Raw genomic sequence first — 18,513 nt, forward strand, 5'->3', positions numbered from 1 at the left:
TTCTGCCACAGCAGTCATAATGGCTTCTTCTGGAGTAATATACATTTTCTTGCCTTAGAGAAACTGCTCTACCATAAAACTGATTTTATTTACAACTAAGTGGCTGTGAAAACTGTCAAGGCAAAACAAAGACTAACTATTAGGGACGCTAATGTATTAACTGTACAAATTCATGTAACAGTTTCTTTAATCTTGCAGTAACATTAAGATGTAACCTTAATAGAGAGTTCTTATATTTTGGTTCAGTTCAGCAAATTTTTACATGCCAAGACTTTTATTTAGAGCTAAGTATGAAGACAAGGTCTCTAGAGAATCGCAGTCTAGTGAGGGTAAATAAACATAAATAAACAATAGTAATACTATATATACTTCTTCAACTAAAGACTGTATTAATTTAAAGAAAAAGGAGTTAATCTTTTTTTTTTTTTTTTTTTTTTGCGGTATGTGGGCCTCTCATTGTTGTGGCCTCTCCCGTTGCGAAGCACAGGCTCCGGACGCACAGGCTCAGCAGCCATGGCTCACGGGCCCAGCCGCTCCGCGGCATGTGGGATCCTCCCAGACCGGGGCACGAACCCGTGTCCCCTGCATCGGCAGGCGGACTCTCAACCACTGCGCCACCAGGGAAGCCCCTTGGAGTTAATCTTTTAACAATAGCTAAAAGCAAAGTTAAGAATTCACCTCTCCTTTGAAGAAATAATTATTAGTCTACTGAGCATTTGAAGATATGACATATAGTCAATATACATAAATTAATTTAACAGCTTGCTGCAATCAGTAAATTATCATCTCATGAAGATTAAACCGTTGGATACCCATTTAGACTAGAAATACTTGATTAAAAGTTTGTTTTGAAATGTCAACAACTTTGCAAACCTATAATAGGATAAAAGGTTGTAAAAGTAAAACAACATATGAGACATGGCTAAAGTCAACACTTCACAAAGACATGTTATAATTTAACAATTACAAAAGAAAATTAACCTATTTCAACTAAAGAGAGTATAAATACTGCAATCATTATTTTTCTGGCATAATTATGGTTTTGGTTCGATGTCTTCTATAAAAGGCATCTGTGTACCCACCTATCCCAGTTCTGTTAACTGACAACTACAAGCATCGTCTATTCTTATTCTTCTAGATAACTCTACTAAAAGTATTATTCATACAACAACTGCAAAGCATTGGTCCTGCAAATCTGTCAAGGTACCCTCCTTCCAATTTTCAAGACACAACTCCAATTCTGGAGTTACAGGTGAGAGGAACATCTGGTAGCCTCCTGGACTGTGGTGATTTCACATACCGTTTTATGTACCTTTTTAACCCAGACACTTGTATTGACCACATCTTTACCCTGTGGCCAATATGTGTCAACTCAAGCTACCAAAGTGAAATCAGTTGATACTGAGTATCTGTAAAAACTAAGTGTCCAAATTCTTGTTTCCAGTTTAGTTTTTTTAATTTAAAGGTAATGTATTAAATCTTTTTTTTGAAAAAAGATAGTCTAAACTTGTCTGGTACTTAAGATAAACTTAAATTTAAGAAAAATACAAAGGAAAAAAAAAAGAAACGCACTATTACTGTTAGAAGAAAGCCAAATGATTATCTTTATTTACAGAATCACTCCTTTCACTATCTTTTCCAAACATCACTTCCTTTTCACTACTTCCCCTAGTCCTCTGGGCAAATCAGTGTTTAACATCAACCCTCCCACCCCAGATTCTTAAAAGTATTCACTGTCCACGAATGAGAAAGCCCCATAACCCAAATACATTACCCTAGTGATCTTCCATGCTTTGAAAGACACCTGTGAAAATGCCAAAGCCCTAAATTTGAGCCTCCAAGGGCTCCTTTTCTTTCTTGACCCTATTTCTCTTTTTCTGGCCTTTAAAGCCAGACGACTTGCCACCCAATAGCCCTTTCCTCTTCAAGCCTAAATCCTTCCCCTAATTACCACCACCCACTCTGGTCAGAGATCTCGTCAGTCCCACCCCGGTTCCCTCTCTCTGGCCAGGTGGTAACATCGACCCTGGTCCGGCTCCTCTGATTCCGCGCCCCCAGTGCCAAATCTCAGAGCATCTCTTCCCCCGGTCCCATATTCCCGCGGTACCCCTTCGGTCTTTTTGCCTCACTACCCAGCTTTCCAAAACCTTCAAGCCCCTGCCTCTTCAAGGCCACATTTCCCTCAGCCTCCCACTCCCTCTCGCTCTCCCCTCGACCTCTCCTTACCCCTCTGTCTCGGGCCATCGTCACGCCCCTCAGGCCCTCGGCTCAACAATCTCCATTTCCATGCTAAAGGGGACTCTCCACGTTCCCTCAGCGGTCTCCCGGGGCCCCTCCGGATCCCTGTCCGTGGCAGCCCCCGGCTCCATCCCCGACTCTCCACTCACCCTTGGCTGCAGGCGCCTCCCAAACCCCTCTTCCCCGCCTCAGCTCCGGCTCACCTCCGCGGTCCGAGTCGGGCTCCCCAGACCCACCTCCGAGTCGGCGTCTGAGCAGCTGTCGGAACCCAGCGCCCTCCGAGCCTCGCCGGAGTGAGACGCCTCAAGAAGCGGCGGTGGAGCCCGGATAGGAGAGCCGAAGTGGACCCTAGGGCGGTGGCGGCTGCGTGCAGGCATTGCTCCGGCCGGCCCTGGTCTCAACCGCGCCGACAGCCGCTCGAATCCGAACCGGAACTGCTTCGGGAGGCGGGGCCCTACCGGCGGGAGGTGGAGCCCTAGAGCGGGGGCGGGGCCGAAACCGGAAGGGACGCGGGGCTCAAGATGGGCGCGAGGGGAGAACGGAGACTAGAAACCGCAGCAAGGAAACCCGAGAGCGCATGCGTCAGGCCCAAAGCCGAAGTGTGAGAAGATAAGGGGCTAGCAGAGATGGGGCGGGGCTTATGGGAGTAGCAAATAGTGTTTGGGGGCCAGAGGAGGTTATCCTAATTCCTTTGGAGGGAGCCAGCTCCTCTCCAACTGCCAACCTCCAATCATTGTTACCACTTATTACCCCTTTATTCTCTGATAGTCCCTATGCCAAATGCCATATAAATATCTCACTTAATCCTTGTGCCACCTCTACAGAGTATTACAACACAGAAGGGCCAAGAAACTTGCCTGAGGTTGGGCAGTTAATATGTGCCAAAGCCAGTATTCCTACTCAAATCTGCCTGACTTCAGAACCTTTGCTCTTCTCACCTTACTATACTGCCCCACCCTGAGGGAAGCCCCCAGCCCAGGCCTAGCATTGGCATAAACCAAGTCCAAAACCACCTGCGACCTGGGCTCCAGCCCCTTCTTGGCCTTGGTTTCCCAGGCGGTGCAAGGCAGACTTCAGTGGCTCTGATGGGGGTGGGGACAGGTTCTGGGGTGGACATGAGTGCAAACTGCTACCATGGAATGCCCTGGTGTGGCCTTTACCCTCGAGCCAGACTCAAAGCCAGGGGCAGCTGGGAGCCTCCCCACTGCAGCTCATGCCCTGGATCAAGCCTTCATGAAGTAATCTGAGAGCTGGCAAGACATCTCACTTCTTCATCCCATAACTAGCTCTGGCAGAAGGACAGATACAGACCTTTCTCTGTTTCTGTTGTGAAGACAAAAGTCCTTATAGGCAGAGGACTCTCCCTTCCCCCCCCCAAATATTTCTGATGACAGCCCTTTGGTTCTTCAGAAAAACTAGGGGAACTTTCATCTCCCTTCTCCCCCCTTTGAAATATGTGGCCCATTTTAGCCTTCTCTTTCGAGAAATCAGCCATTTTCATAACAGAACCACTGTTCAAACCTTCCCCCATAAACCCTGTGGGCACCCTTTAGATGAGGTCCTCCATGCCTCCTCGCCACTTTTCTCCGACTCTATAATGCAGGAACCCTCCCCTGAGCCCCGTAATCCAGAAGCTCATCCAATAGCCATACAATTCCCACTTAGTTTGTGACCCAGGCCTGAAGAACTTTTCCTATCACGAATCCTTGGAGGCAACCACCTCCTCTGCACCCCAGATCTCTACTTTAACTCAGCCCTCAGAACCAAATAGCCTTACACAGGAGTCTAAATCTATTAAACATTTATTACGTGTCAGATGCAGAATATCCTTGGTTTCATTTAATCCTCACAATTCTCCTTACGTTAGAGGTGAAGAAACTGAGGCTGAGAGGTGACTTGCAGAGGAATGTCTGATTCCATGTTGCCATGGAATTTGGGGTTAGGGGGTGGCTTGGGGAGGAAAATGTCCTGTTCTCTCTCGAGGCCCCTGTGACTTGCTGAGTCACTTGCTGCCGTCTCACCTGTCCCTGCCAATCTCTAGGAAAGGAATGACACTGGAGAGGCAGAGAGGAGTGACCGCAGAGACAGAGGGGCAGGTGGGCCGGCCCATGGCGGAGGCCTCTCTCCCACAGCTGAGGGGAGATGCCGAAGCCACGCCTTGCCCCAGTGTCCTGGAACTAGAGGAGCTCCTGAGGGCAGGGAAGTGTTCTTCCAGCCGCGTGGATGAAGTTTGGCCCAACCTTTACATAGGAGATGCGTGAGTGGTAGCTGACTGAAGGGATAAGGGGGTGGAGACAAGGAGAGACAGTTCCTGGGGTCTTCACCAGAGATGGGGGTGGTGTGGGTACAAGGGCAATAGTTCTCTGAGCTTCCCAGGCCAGGGACTTTCTCCAGGACCCCTCTGTACTGGGGACAGTGCAGTGAGCAGGTTCAGCCACCAGGGGGAGCAGAGACTTTGCCTGCCTGAAAGAAGGGAGCTCCCAGAGGTTCCCGGAGTCTTCTGGCACATCCAGAACAACTGGAGGGTCCGGGGTGGGGGGGTGGGGGGACAAAGAACTGGGGAATGGTGATTTGGGGTATGAGATGAGGTGGACAGAGAGCTCGCCTTTCCGATTCCAGCCTCCCTCCTCTGGACACAGAGTGGGTGAGGAAGGCTGACTGAAGGTGAATCAGGGGAGGTGTCACCTTTAAATATTTGCAGATTAGAAGCAGGTATGGGGCTTCCCTGGTGGCGCAGTGGTTGAGGGTCCGCCTGCCGATGCAGGGGACACGGGTTCATGCCCCAGTCCGGGAAGATCCCACATGCCACAGAGCGGCTGGGCCCATGAGCCATGGCCGCTGGACCTATGTGTCCACAGCCTGTGCTCCGAGACGGGAGAGGCCACAGCGGTGAGGGGCCCCCGTACTGAAAAAAAAAAAAAAAAAAAAAGAAGCAGGTATGAGGTAGTGGCCAGGAGAGGCCAGATGTGCATGGTAGGGCATGGGGCAAGAAGGGAGGTGCAGCTGAGTCCCAGGGCCGAAGCAATCCTTTTCCTTCCTGTCCTGGCCAGGGCAGGGGTGGATTGCCTCAGGAAGCAAAGAGAGGCTAAAGCTAAATCCCTTTACCACCAGCTCCCCTACCAGAAAGCTCCTAGGGTGGGGCTGTGAGCCTCAGACCCCATGGGTTCCTTCTGGCTCCTTTTGGACCCTAATGGATTCATCGCTCAGAAGCGGGGGTCCAGACAAAGCCTTCCCGGACCTCATTGCTCCCCTTCCTCCCCTCCCCAGGGCCACGGCAAATAACCGCTTTGAGCTATGGAAGCTGGGCATCACCCACGTGCTGAATGCTGCCCATGGGGGCCTCTACTGTCAGGGCAGCCCTGACTTCTATGGCAGCACTGTGAGCTACCTGGGGGTGCCAGCCCACGACCTCCCTGAGTTCGACATCAGTGCCTACTTCTCCTCTGCAGCTGACTTCATCCACCGTGCCCTCAGCACACCTGGGGGTAAGACTTGGGGTCTGAACCCATATCCCATCCTGCTCAGTCATGGGTGGATGTCCAGTTTCCCCTTAAACAACAGTGTCCTCACACCCCTAGTTTTTAAAGGGCCATCAGGTTTTTAAAACTCTCTGCTCAGTGTTCCAGCACTTTATCCAACAGCATTGCTTCACAGATAGGGAAACTGAGGCCTAGAATACAAGGTCATGCCACGAGTTACGAGCTGCCCTGGGGCTAGAAGCCAGGTCTCCCAAACAACAAAACAGTTCTTTCTGTATCACTCAGCCTTGGGACATTGCCATCTGGTACCTAGATGTCTGGCTTCTGCCCCAAAGTACTTTCGAATGGAAAAAATCTTCTAATACCAGGGGTACAACAAAGGAGCCTGGGGAAGCTGCTTTATGTTCATCCTGGGTGAGAGCCATGCCCCTTGCCACCTGACCCCGGGTGAGCCAGTGTCTTCTCTGGACTTCAGTTTCTCCTCTGTGTCGTGGGAAAGACAAGGCTATGGCTCATAGCACTGTTCAATCCAAGGCACTCTGACATTCATTTTCTGTCACCATTCATTCACCAACTCTTATCTTCTCTGTGCCAGCCACAGAGCTAGATACTGGGAATCCACACTTAGGCAAGGCAGGGCCCCTGGTGGAAAGACAGTCAAACTGTGAATTATTATGAGCGCTACTCAGATGAGTGGGCAAATGTGAAGAGCAAAGGGAGGTGAGGGGGGGACTTCCCTCTACAACAGTATTCACCGGGCCACATGCAAAAAGGATGAGCTGCTCTGATTCAAGTGATACCATGAGTGGTCAGGAAGCCATGTCTCAGCCAAAACCTGACAAATGAGTAGTAGATGTTAGTCAGACCAAGAGAAGGGGAAAACTTTTACAGGTAGTTGAAATAGCATGTGGTAAGGCTGGAGGCCAGGGACCATGACAGCTTCAAGGAACTGAAAGTTACCCAGTGTTCCTAGAGCTGAGGGTTGGTGGGGGACAGCCTGAGGTGCGGCTGCAGGGTCCGCAGGGGCCAGCTCCCAGAGGGTCCTGTGAGCCACGTTGGGGAGTGTGGACCCCATCCCGAGGGAAGGCATAATAGGTGCTGGTGTGCCCGTTTGACAGAGCAGGAAATGGAGGCCCATACATGCCGAATGATTTACTCAGGGTCACAGAACATACCCAGGGCAGAGGAGGGAAAGGAACTTGGGTCCCCACCTCAGCCCCTGGGTGGGCCGGTGGGTGGAAAGGGTCTTTCAGCAGGATGTCTTCCTCAGCCAGGGTCCTGGTGCACTGCGTGGTAGGGGTGAGCCGCTCTGCCACGCTGGTCCTGGCCTACCTCATGCTGCGCCAGCAGCTGTCCCTGCGCCAGGCAGTGATCACCGTGAGGAAGAACCGATGGGTCTTCCCCAACCGAGGCTTCCTCCACCAGCTCTGCCGGCTGGACCAGCAGCTGCGGGGTGCAGGCCGGAGCTGAGGGGCCAGGTGAGGGTCGGGCAAGGCGTGAGGGGCCGGGGCTGGGTGCGGTTAGCAGTGAGAGGTCAGGTGAGGGCTGGGCAGAGGGCAAGGGTACAATTGGAAGTAAGGGGCTGGGTGAGGGCTGGCAGGGGACATGGATGGGACCAGTTCAGAGGTTGGAGATCAAGGCTGTGTGTGGCTGGAAGAGAGGGTTGAAGGGGACCTGGCCCGTTCCCCAAGCTGCTGGGCTCCCCTCACCAATCCAAGGTCTCACCTGGGACTGGCTGAGGCACCCCTCTCGTAGGACCCTCTTCTCCAGCCCACCCAGATTCTTCAGACCCAGAGAAGATGGAAAGGCTAGGAAGGAAAGGGGTGGAAAGCATAAAATGGAAGAGGTGAGGCCTTCCAACCTGGTCCTAATGCTGATCTGTCCTGCCTCCTTGGCTGAAAGCCTGTGGGGCTCACCTGAACCCCACCAAGGCAGCAGCACAGCCAGTCCTGCACCTGAGGGCTGTCTGGCCCTTCCCCCGCCTCTGCACACCCTCCCCTCAGGTCTGGAACCCAGCTCTAGGGGAAAGGTGTCCTGCAGCTATTGCTCCAAGCTTAGTTAATTCTGTCAGCCCTGCGCATCCATTCCCACCATGGGGAAGGAGAACAGGTGCTCCGGCCACCAGCCATGACCTCCTCGTACAAGCCCTGCTTGATATAAAGTTCTTCTGTTGCCATGCCGTTCAGTTCTCTGCCTTGGACCCAGCACCCCACTCTCTACCTTCACCCCACCCAATGTGATCTCAGAGACCTACAGAAGGACCCTCCCTAACCTCCCTCCCTCTCTGGTCCTGGGGACCCCTTTAGGACATAAAGGTTTTCCTGAAGTCTGTCCATTTACCTTCTGCGTTCCTCCTGTTCCATGTTCAATGCATTTGGAGCAATAGCGCCCGGTCTTTTTTTTTTTTTTTGGCTGTATGCGGGCCTCTCACCATTGTGGCCTCTCTTGTTGTGGAGCACAGGCTCCAGACGTAGTGCCTGGTCTTTAAGCTGCCTAAGGGGAACAGATCCCCAATACCTCCTCTTCCCAAGCCACCTCCCTCCCGCCGGAGGCCCCAGCGTCCCCAGCTGCCCAGTAGAAGGAGTTGGGCTCCCCTAGCAGCAACAATGCTTCTCAGGCTCCCAGCCCGCAAATGGTTACCAAGGTGCTGCTGCAATTTCTTTGGCGTCAGCTCTGTGTTTTCCTCCAGCTCCACGGAGAGGCAGGGGTGCCTCTTTCTGGGGTCAGTGGCTGTGAGGGTACCAGATTGTGAAGGAGCTGCAGAATTCCTACTGCCCGTCTTCTCCCATCATGTCCAGGCTGGGACTGTCCCCAACAGCCATCTTCCTCACACTCATATCCCCACTGAGGGCCATCAGTGGAAGGTTAAGCCTCCAGAGCTGCTCTCCACTCCCCCTAACCAGCCTCCAGCTCCTGCTACCCATACTGCTCCTCCCTTCATCTCTCCTCAACCCTGACTTTGGCTGTGCCCCACCGCCCGCTGGCTCAGAAGGGCTGCCAGGTGGGAGTGGGGCACTGGCCTAGGCTCTCCTGGGAGTTAGAAGAGCAGCAGCTTCCTCCTCCTGCCAAGAGCTTCCCTGGGGCATGGACTGAATCTCCCCCTGCCCCCACCCATAAGAGATGCTTTCGTCTCTGAATGCACAGCCAGCCCAACCAAGGGGAGCGTTTGAGCAATATCGACCCCTTCCCACATGCTGTCAGGACGATGAGCATCTTGGGGTCGGAGATTAGGGCAGGACGGAGGGCGAGGTTTAGAGCTTGGGGCTGAGTATAAAGGAAGAAGATGAGAGTTGTAGCTGGCATTGGGATTAGACCTGGGGTGAAGCTGGGCAGGAAACTGTTGTGGGGAGCTCTGCAGGTGTGGGAGCCAAGAGGCGGCCAGGAATGGCATGTTCCCATCCTGCTCTCTTTCCTCTAAACACGGTTTGGGAACCTGGGAGAACAGCAACTCTCTGATCATGTGCAATCATCCTACTTCCTCGGCCTGGGGCCCTTAAATACTCTAACCTCAGCCCTCAGCATCTCTCCCTTTGGGCAGCTAGCTTTGGGAGAATCATCTGCACTACAGCATTGCACAATTACTGGGAGTGCATCCAACAGCTGGAGCCCCAGGAGTTGTGCAGTGAGCAACCTGTGTGAGTGTACACAGCAGCCCTGGGGCTGGGGACTCTGAGGGATGAGGGGGCTTTGGGATGGTCATCTCTCTCCATGAGCCCTGGGCCCCGAACTTGCCTCATCTCTCCCAGCACCTGTACCCACTTGACCTTACACAGAGGCTCAAGGCAGAAGCAGGCTTAGCTGGCAGCTCTTGTCCCTGCCCTGATGAGTCCCGGCCAATCTGAACCGTGGTTTACCTGCCTGTAACATGGAGCTCATCTCTCCCCCAGAACTGGTCCTTACTCCCTGCCACAGGGCTCTGCCACTTTGCCACCCTGGCGCTGGCCCTGCTGGTGCTGCTGGAGGCTCTGGCCCAGGTGGGTACCCAGAAGATGGTAAGAGACCAGTGTGCGGTCCGCCCTAGAGCCTGCAACTCCATGCGCTTCCTCCTGCTGCCTGCACCCCCTCTCAGCCACTGTCTCCAGTTCTCACAGGTGGGAAGGGGCTGCCCTCTCAGCCAGGCCCCGAGGCGCCTCAACCAGGAGCCCCAAGTTCCCTCAGGAGTGGGGGAACACGGGAGGGGGGATTCTAAGCGTTTATGATGGCCCCTGGCTACGGCCGTCTCCACCAGCTCTCCCCAGGGCTCAGGGAGCCCCAGCAGGGGCCAAGCCCTAGCTCCCTGGAGCTCGGGCTTCAGAGACCTCGTGGAGGCATGGCTATGGGTATGCATACGTCTGTGTGTGTGTCAGTCATCTGGGAGTATGAGTGGGGAAGGGTATTAAAGTATGAAGAGGGTCTCTGGAGAGCAGGGAGTGTTCTTAATAGGCCCAAATCCAAGGTCCCTCACTGAGCCGTTAGCCTTGGAAGGAACTTTAAAGACCATCTCACTGGCCTCAAGGAGCAGTGAGGCCTGTGCAGGAATGTCTTCTGGGGGAGGGAGGAGCTTGGCAGAGGGCAGAGTGGTTTGCGGACACACAGCTTCTGACTGAAGGCCGCGCCTGCTCCAAAGACCTGCTCTGAACTCCACTTATATCTCTGTCTGCCCCCACTTCCCTCAGCCTGAGTCTTCTGGATCTTTATCCTGGGCCAGTCCTGTAATCCTTGGCTCCCAACTGAGGGCCCCTGGACCTGGGTTCTGATGTTGGCAATGCTGCCAGTGTGCGTGTGATCTGGCTGTTCTCTTCCCTGTCCTCCTCCATGGAAGATCCTTGTAGCTTTAACTTTCTGCCCACGCTCCACATCACCCTTGAAGGCCAACTGACCTTTCAAAATGGCTTATTCAGTCTTCCTTCTTCCTGCCTCACAAGCAACATCCACATCCACACATACCACAGGCAGACCCCTGCCAGACTGCCTCTGCTCCCAGCAGGGCCAGATGCCTGGCTGGGCTTGGCACTGACCATGCCAGGGGACCAGTGGGTGAGTTAGGAGTGGCAGGGGGAGGCCAGAGGAGGGGAGCAGCACATCATGCTTTATAATTAAACTCCAATCAAAAAATAGAAACAGCATCAAGCGTGCAGAGACAGGCGGCTGGAAGCCGGGAGCAAAAAGTGCCCGTCAGAGAAGACCTCAGCCTGGGCCAGATACCCCCACAGGTGGGTGAGTGCCCCTATTTCAGGGGGGCTGCAGAGCATGCTGGGTAATGAGGGCCAGGACACCTGTGCCTGTGTGTGTGTGTGGGGGGGGTTAGATTTGGGGAGGGACTGGGTCAGAGATACAGGCACAGACAAAGCAGAGTAGTCAGAATGACCTGGGCTTGAATCCTGGCTCCCACGCCTATTGGCTGTGTGACCTACGGCATATTGTTTAATCTTTCTGAGCCTCGGTTTCCTCATCTGTAAAATGGGGATGATAATATCATCTGCCTCATAAGGGTACTGTGCGGATTCAGTGAAAAAAAATGTAAGCATTTAGCTCTGATACATAGTACGTTCTTAGTTAGTGGTGAATATAATAATTATTGTTGGACAGAGAAAGAAAAATTAAGAAATACAATGAGTTAGAGACCAAGCCTCATTGGCCCATGGGATATGGCTGAGGCTTGAAAGGGAAAGAGTAATAATGGCGATGATAGTAATAGTAAGATGCACCATTTATGGGGCACCTACCAGGAGGAAGACCCCGTGGGAGGTGCCTTGAACATTTCTTTTTTTTTTTTTTGCGGTACGCGGGCCTCTCACTGTTGTGGCCTCTCGCGTTGCGGAGCACAGACTCCGGACGCGCAGGCTCAGCGGCCATGGCTAACGGGCCCAGCTGCTCCGCGGCATGTGGGATCTTCCCAGACCGGGGTACGAACCCGTGTCCCCTGCATCGGCAGGCGGACTCTCAACCACTGTGCCACCAGGGAAGCCCTTGAACATTTCTTATCTCATGGAATTCTCACAGCAGCCCCACTGAGAAAAGTAGCTCAGAGAAGACTACACAGAAACAAGTTCCAGACTTGAGAACTCGGCTCAGGTCTGCCCTCTTCCAAGGCCTGCACACAGAGTGCAGAGTCCCAGGCAGCTCACCACAGGCCACCCCTGCCAGCCACCTTCCCCAAGGCTTCCTTCACCAGACTCCTCACTTGTCCTGCCCTGAGATGTCCAGCCCCAGCTGTCCTGTGGCCACAGTCCCTGTGGTCTGCCTTGGGGGGAGGAGGAGGAAGCAGGGAGAGTGAACAGGAGGGACGACCAGGGGGAGCACATCTGGACCTTCAGGGAGAAGGTGGATGGCAGACAGAGGCCCCCTGCCCTGCGGAGGCCTGGGCCTTGGCCTGAGGCTACCGGCGTGCTGGGTGGTGTGTTGGGAGGCTGTTGGAGGAGCACAAGCTCCTGTGAGAGGCGGGGAGACAGAGGCAACCGGGGAGAGCGACACAGAGGGGAGGAGAGGCACCGACAAAGGCAGAACACAGGTGTCTGAACTTGTAAACAGCAGCGACTCAGGAAAACAGTTGCCCACGGAGGCAGCTGCTCAGCTTAGGGAGGAGACACAGGAAGGTAGCAGGAGGAGTACCAGAGGGAGCGGGGAGAAGAGCCAGGCCGGCCCTGTCCCTGCTGGATGCTGGGCCCCGGCTTCACCCTACAGTGGCTGAGGAGATGCGGAAGGAGGTGTCAGGCCGGGCACTCGGCATCTAGGTCTGGGGATGGCAGAAACCAGGGGGCTGCTGCAGCCACCAACTCCCCTTCTTTGGGTGTGCCCGGAGCTTGAAGGATGAGTCGCTGGGTGGGGGCTAGGTCTGACCTTGACTGAAAAGGCGGGCTGGACCCTTGTGGGATAGAGCAGACAGGTAGGGGGTACATCCATGAGCGTCAGGTGTGAGGTCCAACGTGAGGCCTAGCAAGGGCTACCCCTAAGTCCGAGGAAAAAGCCCCCTTCTCCAGACCTGGGCCTAGGCCCCGAAGAGGCTGAGGCGTGAGCCAGTAGAAGAGGCTGGGCCAGTAGAGGGGTCAGCCCTCATCCCTGACCCCTCTACTGGCTCCTTCTCCTCCCAGGAGCCTCCAGGAGGAGCAGGGACAAGTTCTGTCTCAGCTGGAGCCTGGCTATCCGCGCCCAGGCACCGCTGGGCTGCAAGGCACCCATTGGCCACTGGGTGGCAGCCTTACCCCACACCAAGCTCAGAGGCCTGCAGCGGCACCTGCCAGACTTCCCAAAGCCCCATCGCACCCGACCTGGGGCTCCTGCAGGCCCAGCTGGTAGCTCCAGACCCGTGTGGCTGTTGGACTCTCCCCACCCCAACACGATACACTGTGCTGTACCCTGCAGTTTTTGCAAACCCAGCCACTCCTCTCTCATTCTCAGGTCAGACCCTCCAGAGATTCCTTAAAGTCAGGCAAGGCCAGCATCTTTAAGTTGAGAAAGAGAAACTGCGGCCCAGACAGGAGCAAAGACTTGCTCTTGACCTCGAAATTAGCTGTGGCCAGGCTCTCCACCCTCCCTCTAAAGTTCTCTTCCCACCAGTTCACATAGCCTCCCATCTCCATGGGGAGTTCCAGGGCCAAGAGCCTTTAATCGCAAAGAGACACCAAGCAGAGAGGGGTCTGGGCGTTTGGTAGGTCTGCACTTCAGTCAGCAGTGGCCTAGGTCTGCTCTCAGGCCCCACCCCCACGGGCTCCAAGGGGAGGACCTGGAATTCTAGCTGCTTCATAGTGTTTGTGTTCCGGGCGGAACCTGCCGCAGCCCTGTTCCGCTCATGTGCTGAGTCCTGTCCACCCACACCTCAACTCCCAGCCCCAGACCATGCCCTAGGTAGGAGGCAGGCAGCTCAGCCTGCCCTGAGAGGTCACAGTGGGGGATGAAAGGGAAAGCCGGGTCTTCGCTTCCGCCCTGCCCTCCCACTGCTCGCTGGGTGAGCTTGGCCAAACCGGTGGCCTTCTGGGTTCCCATTTCTCTTCCTGCTCCTGGCACCGCCTACCAAAGAGCAAAGAAGTTCTTCCCAGTTTGTACCTTCCCTAGTTACTGGTTGAGGGGACCAGGGACAGTTAGCCAAGAGAGGCACTCCTTCCAAGCCCAGCACAATACCCAGGTTCTGGTGCCACTGACATCCCAGCTCTGCAGGGTCTCGGACCCCCTCAGCCAGCTGACTCCTGACACAAGCCACCCCACCTGGGTGAGGCCTGACCTGCAGCACTGGCCTGAGTCATGGGGGTAAGGAGGGAAATCCTAGGGCCTATGGGAGATATGGAACAGCTACACTAGGCTTCCCTGTAGACACAGATGAGTTAGCGACCACCCTCTGGAGTCCCTGAAGGTGGTAACTCGAAGGCTTGGGGATGGAACTGAAGGAGCACAGAACTGGACTGAAACCCAGGCCTTGCTCCTTAACAGCCGTAAGACTTTGAGCATTACTTAAAAATTATTCTCTGTGACCTTCATGTTCCTGCTTCAGCTTCCTCCTATGTATGACAGGGACCTACCATGCGTGAGGCACCAGGCCCCTAAGAGGCATTAGCTCATTCAGTATGGAAGTGCTAACAAATGTCAGTTCATAGCCCAGGCCCCTCCCTCCAGAGATGGGCTCTGACCTTCAAGCACCTGAAGATGGGAAGGGATGGGAGTCTGAGGACCAGCCCTGGAAGTAGCGGAGAAGGGGGCTTGAGATGAGCTGCCCAGTTGGCGGGGGTCTCCCTAGGTGCCCTCTGAGGGCCACAGCCATCTGGAGTCCCCACCCCTACGACGTCCCAAGTAACCAGAGACTTAAGGGGTGGGGTCTGCACTGGCTAGTTGTTACAACAGGGAACTCCAAGAGCCCCTTGAAAAAAGCTTCCAACATCAGGGGCCTCTGAGCCCCTGACGAGGGGTGACGAGGGGTTGATTCCTTGTTCCCTGGGGAAAGGCCTCAGCCCCAGCTGAGCGGGTTAATAACCTCATGTGAAATAACTGAGGCCCTTCTGAAGCATCCTAGTGGCACCTGGGCACTGCACCATGCCTGGGCCTCCCTGTCAGCTGGACCCACCTGTGGGGAGCCTGCCCCTCGCCACCACAGTTTCCACTCTGTTCCAGGATGGACTCACTGCAGAAACAGGACCTCCGGAGGCCCAAGATCCACGGGGCAGTCCGGGTGCCCCCCTACCAGCCACCCACGCTGGCCTCACTGCAGCGCTTGCTGTGGGTCCGTCGGGCTGCTGTGCTGAGCCACATCAACGAAGTCTGGCCCAACCTCTTCCTGGGAGATGCGTAAGTACGATCCACAGTGGGTGTTGGGGAAAACAGAAGGGGAGCCCCTTCCAGAGCCAAGGGGCAGAGTTGGCACCCTCTTTGCCTCCAACCATCTCTTTCCACCCGTTTACTTCCTTTTACATTATTATTACTTTGTGGAAATAGAACACACCTAAGAAAAGTGCACAGAGCATAAACGAACAGTTTCACCCCCAGGTCAAGAAATAGGACGTTAGCTGTGCCCCAGAAGCCCCCGCGGAACCCTTCTCATCATAACCCTTTTCCCTGTAGATAATCACTGAGTACTGAAACAATAATTTCCTTGCTTTTTGCTTTTTAGTTTTGCCACTTGTGTTAGTTTTGCCTATGTTTTAAAGTGATAGGAATAGAATCATATTGTGTATTTTGTGCCTGGCATCATTTGCTCAAAATTGGGAGATCCGCCGACATTACGTGTAGCTATAGTTCATTCATTTTTGGTTGCTATATATTATTCGTTTGTATGAATACACCATAGTTTATTTATTCTATTTGAGTTGTTTCCACTTTGGGGCTATTATAAACAGTGATTCTAGAAGCTAGTACATGTGCCCTGGGAACACACACACGTTTCTCTAGGATGTATATATAGAGTGGAATGTGAGTCATTTTCCCCAAAAGTTTTCTTAAAATTTAGAACATATGGATGAATATATGTGGATTTTATGTTTTCCTTAATATTTAGAAAATATAGATCAATATCCTATTAACAATATGGCAAATATTATCCCCCCTACACACACAGATAACCAGTAATAAAATCCTTGTTGACTTTTTAAAAATGCATACAAAAATGGTATCGCTTTATAATCCCATCTTGTAATCTGCTTTATATAGAAAACTTTTTAAATGGAATTGCACAACATACTTTAAAAACACTTTCAAACAATGTTCTGTTTTGTTATCCTCCATTTTTCTCAACATAGCACCAACACCTTTCTTGGTTCACCAGCATCTATCTACCACATTTTAGTGGTTGTGTAGTATTTCTTTATCTATACCATAGTCAATCTTCTCTTATAGGCTATTTAGTGATTTTTTTCCCCACTTTTTCTCTATCTTAAACATTAGATCCAGTTTACATTTGTCTGTGAGCACATTTGGGATTCTTTAAGTTCCTAGGAGACCTGCTGGGGCAAAGTAAGTGTACATTTTTGAGGCTTCTGATGCCATGTGGCCGACCTGCCTTCCAGAAAAGTTGGGCTGAGTGAAAGGGAGTCTTGAACTCTTACTAGAGGAGCCCCTTCACCCGAGCCAGTTCACTGGTTCCAGTCTACCCTTGGAGGAGGATGGCAGAGGAGGCAAGGGGGCAAGTTCCAGGCCAGCCAGAGCTGACCCAGTGAGCTCTATCCCACCTCCCAACTCCCCCCGTGCCCCCCCGCCTCCAGGTACGCAGCCCGGGACAAGAACAACCTGACCCAGCTGGGCATCACCCACATCGTGAATGTCGCCGCAGGCAAGTTTCAGGTGGACACAGGTGCCAAGTTCTACCGTGGAATGCCCTTGGAGTACTATGGCATTGAGGCTGATGACAACCCCTTCTTCGACCTCAGTGTCTACTTTCTGCCCGTTGCTCGATACATCCAAAGTGCCCTCAGCATTCCCCAAGGTCAGCTTCTGGGGAAGGCACTGGGGTGGAGGTGGGGTGCAGGCAGGATCTGGGGCTATCTACTTTTCCAGTAGCATGGATGGTGGGGTCCTTCAGCAACCCTCCCACCTCATGGGGCTCACTACTACCATTTAGTGAGCATCCCCTTCAGGGACACCCTGGAAACCAACAATCATAGATATAACTAAGGTCCAGTGTGGTCGTCAGGGTAACCATATCGCTTGGTAAGAGGCCAGGTGTTGGGCAGAAGGTACAGCACCTAGAGAAAACTGCTCAAGAGCCTTTGCTAAGGTGAGGCCTCAGTGTAGAGCTGCAGGGGCTGGGGAGAAGGCAGAACTGAGGGGAAAGGGAGGGAGGTGGACACCCCCTGTAATCTGATGCAAACCCAGGGGACTCCAGGAGTACTGACCCCCCACCGTGCTAGAGTGGCAAGGGATGCCAGAGGAGGCACCTTGCACCAGGAGAAGGGAGTCCCAGCTGCTAACCTTCGCCCTGCCACTAACTTGTTTTGTGACCTTGAGCGAGTCCCTTTCCTCTCTGGGCCTCAGTTGCCCCATATGACAGTGAGGACAGTGTCAGTATTCCAGGATGCTGTGATAGGTGGGCAGAAGCATCCCTGATTCCCTAAGGGGCAGGTGGTGTGTGAGAACAGGTAGCTGATGCTAGGTTGGGTCTCCCCGCAGGCCGCGTGCTGGTACACTGTGCTATGGGGGTGAGCCGCTCTGCCACGGTTGTCCTGGCCTTCCTCATGATCTGCGAGAACATGACGCTGGTGGAGGCCATCCAGACAGTGCAGGCGCACCGGGATATCTGCCCCAACTCAGGCTTCCTCCGGCAGCTCCAGGTTCTGGACAACCGACTGGGGCAGGAGACGGGGCGGCTGTGACCTGGTGGGCAACCAGGAACCCTGACCCTCCAGCCAGCATGGCCCATCCAACCAGCCTGGCCCTGGGAACCTTGCTTCCAGTGACCTTGAGATGTAAATAGTAAGTGGGGGCTTAGCCGAGGCAGAGGCAGGGAGAGCTGGGTGGTGACCTTTAGCAGGTGGATCCCCCTGACCCAATCCAAAGATTCTTTATGCAGAAAAGAGTTCAGTCTGTCTCTATAATAAAAGGTTCATCATAATAAAGACAGGAGACCTTCTGGTGGTTTGTGGGGCAGTGGTCACGAGGTTCCAGAAGGCTTGCCAGCCCATGATGGCAGCCTAGAGGTGCAGTCTGAGTCAATTGTCTGAGTAAAGACCAAAGTTCAATGCATCACCATCCTTTCCATGCCCACCCTGTATCAAACACCAACTATCAAAACTCACTGTGCACAAACAGCGTCTCCTGAATCCGGTCAGTCTTTTCATTTTCGTTCTTCTTTCAAAAAGGACTGACTAAAGTCACAGAAACCTAATAGAAGCATTAAACGAGAGCACAGGGGTTGGGGAGGAGACATGCCAGAATTCCTGGTGAAGGACAGTTATATGATGGGGCAATATTTGGCTCTGAGTTTCTTACTGATTGTACCCTAATAAAACAAAACAATGTCAAAAGCCCATAAGTTCCTCACCTGTACGTGAGGTATTTATGAGGATCAGATGGGCTTGCATTCCTTCTCCCTCTCTGGTTGTTTCCATGTAGCCCTGGCCTCCTCCGCTGACCCTTAAACATCAAGGTGTCCGAGGACGCTGGCCTCTGCCTCTTCTCTCCTTCAGTGTTCTCGCTCTCCTGGGGGTCCTCTTGTTCCCACAGCCTCAGTTCACATCTCTAGGCTGATGGCTCTCAGACCCCTACAGCGGCCCAATTCTCTCTTCTGAGTTAAGAACCTCTGTATCCTACTGGCCACCTTCACTCGAATATTGAACCTGAGCTTGAAACTGAACTTTTCATCACCTCCCACCCAGACCCACTCCTTTTCCTAGTTCCCATT

At 53.3% G+C, this 18,513-nt stretch overlaps 2 protein-coding genes across 7 annotated transcripts in view; one reads left to right on the forward strand and one right to left on the reverse strand.

Annotated features, from left to right (window-relative positions):
* SAMD8 (sterile alpha motif domain containing 8) overlaps positions 1-2,652 on the reverse strand; it is a 48,444-nt gene extending 45,792 nt beyond the window's left edge. For 3 of the 4 annotated variants that reach the window (XM_081225813.1, XM_081225811.1, XM_081225814.1), the window contains exon 1: positions 2,442-2,652. In XM_081225813.1, coding sequence (XP_081081939.1) covers positions 2,442-2,615 — 174 coding nt within the window. In that variant the 5' untranslated portion in view covers positions 2,616-2,652. The remainder of the gene's footprint in view (positions 1-2,441) is intronic. The other variant, XM_081225812.1, reaches the window with a different exon arrangement.
* A 1,694-nt stretch (positions 2,653-4,346) lies between these two features.
* LOC308612984 (dual specificity protein phosphatase 13B) lies at positions 4,347-17,798 on the forward strand (the record flags this gene model as incomplete). Of its 3 annotated transcripts, none has more annotated exons than XM_081225842.1 (4): positions 4,347-4,495; positions 14,796-14,969; positions 16,379-16,599; positions 17,283-17,798. In XM_081225842.1, 4 exons carry the CDS (start codon positions 4,347-4,349, stop codon positions 17,483-17,485), a joined length of 747 nt encoding a protein of 248 aa, XP_081081968.1. The 3 variants fall into 3 exon arrangements, with proteins under 3 accessions (XP_081081968.1, XP_081081969.1, XP_081081970.1); XM_081225844.1 differs by lacking the exon at positions 4,347-4,495 and adding an exon at positions 13,576-13,940; XM_081225843.1 differs by lacking the exons at positions 14,796-14,969; positions 16,379-16,599; positions 17,283-17,798 and adding exons at positions 5,506-5,723; positions 6,988-7,187.
* Between the last annotated feature and the right edge of the window lie 715 nt (positions 17,799-18,513).

This window comes from Mesoplodon bidens (assembly GCF_964165515.1).
Source record: "Mesoplodon bidens genome assembly, chromosome: 1".
In the NCBI taxonomy this organism is placed as follows: domain Eukaryota; kingdom Metazoa; phylum Chordata; class Mammalia; order Artiodactyla; family Ziphiidae; genus Mesoplodon; species Mesoplodon bidens.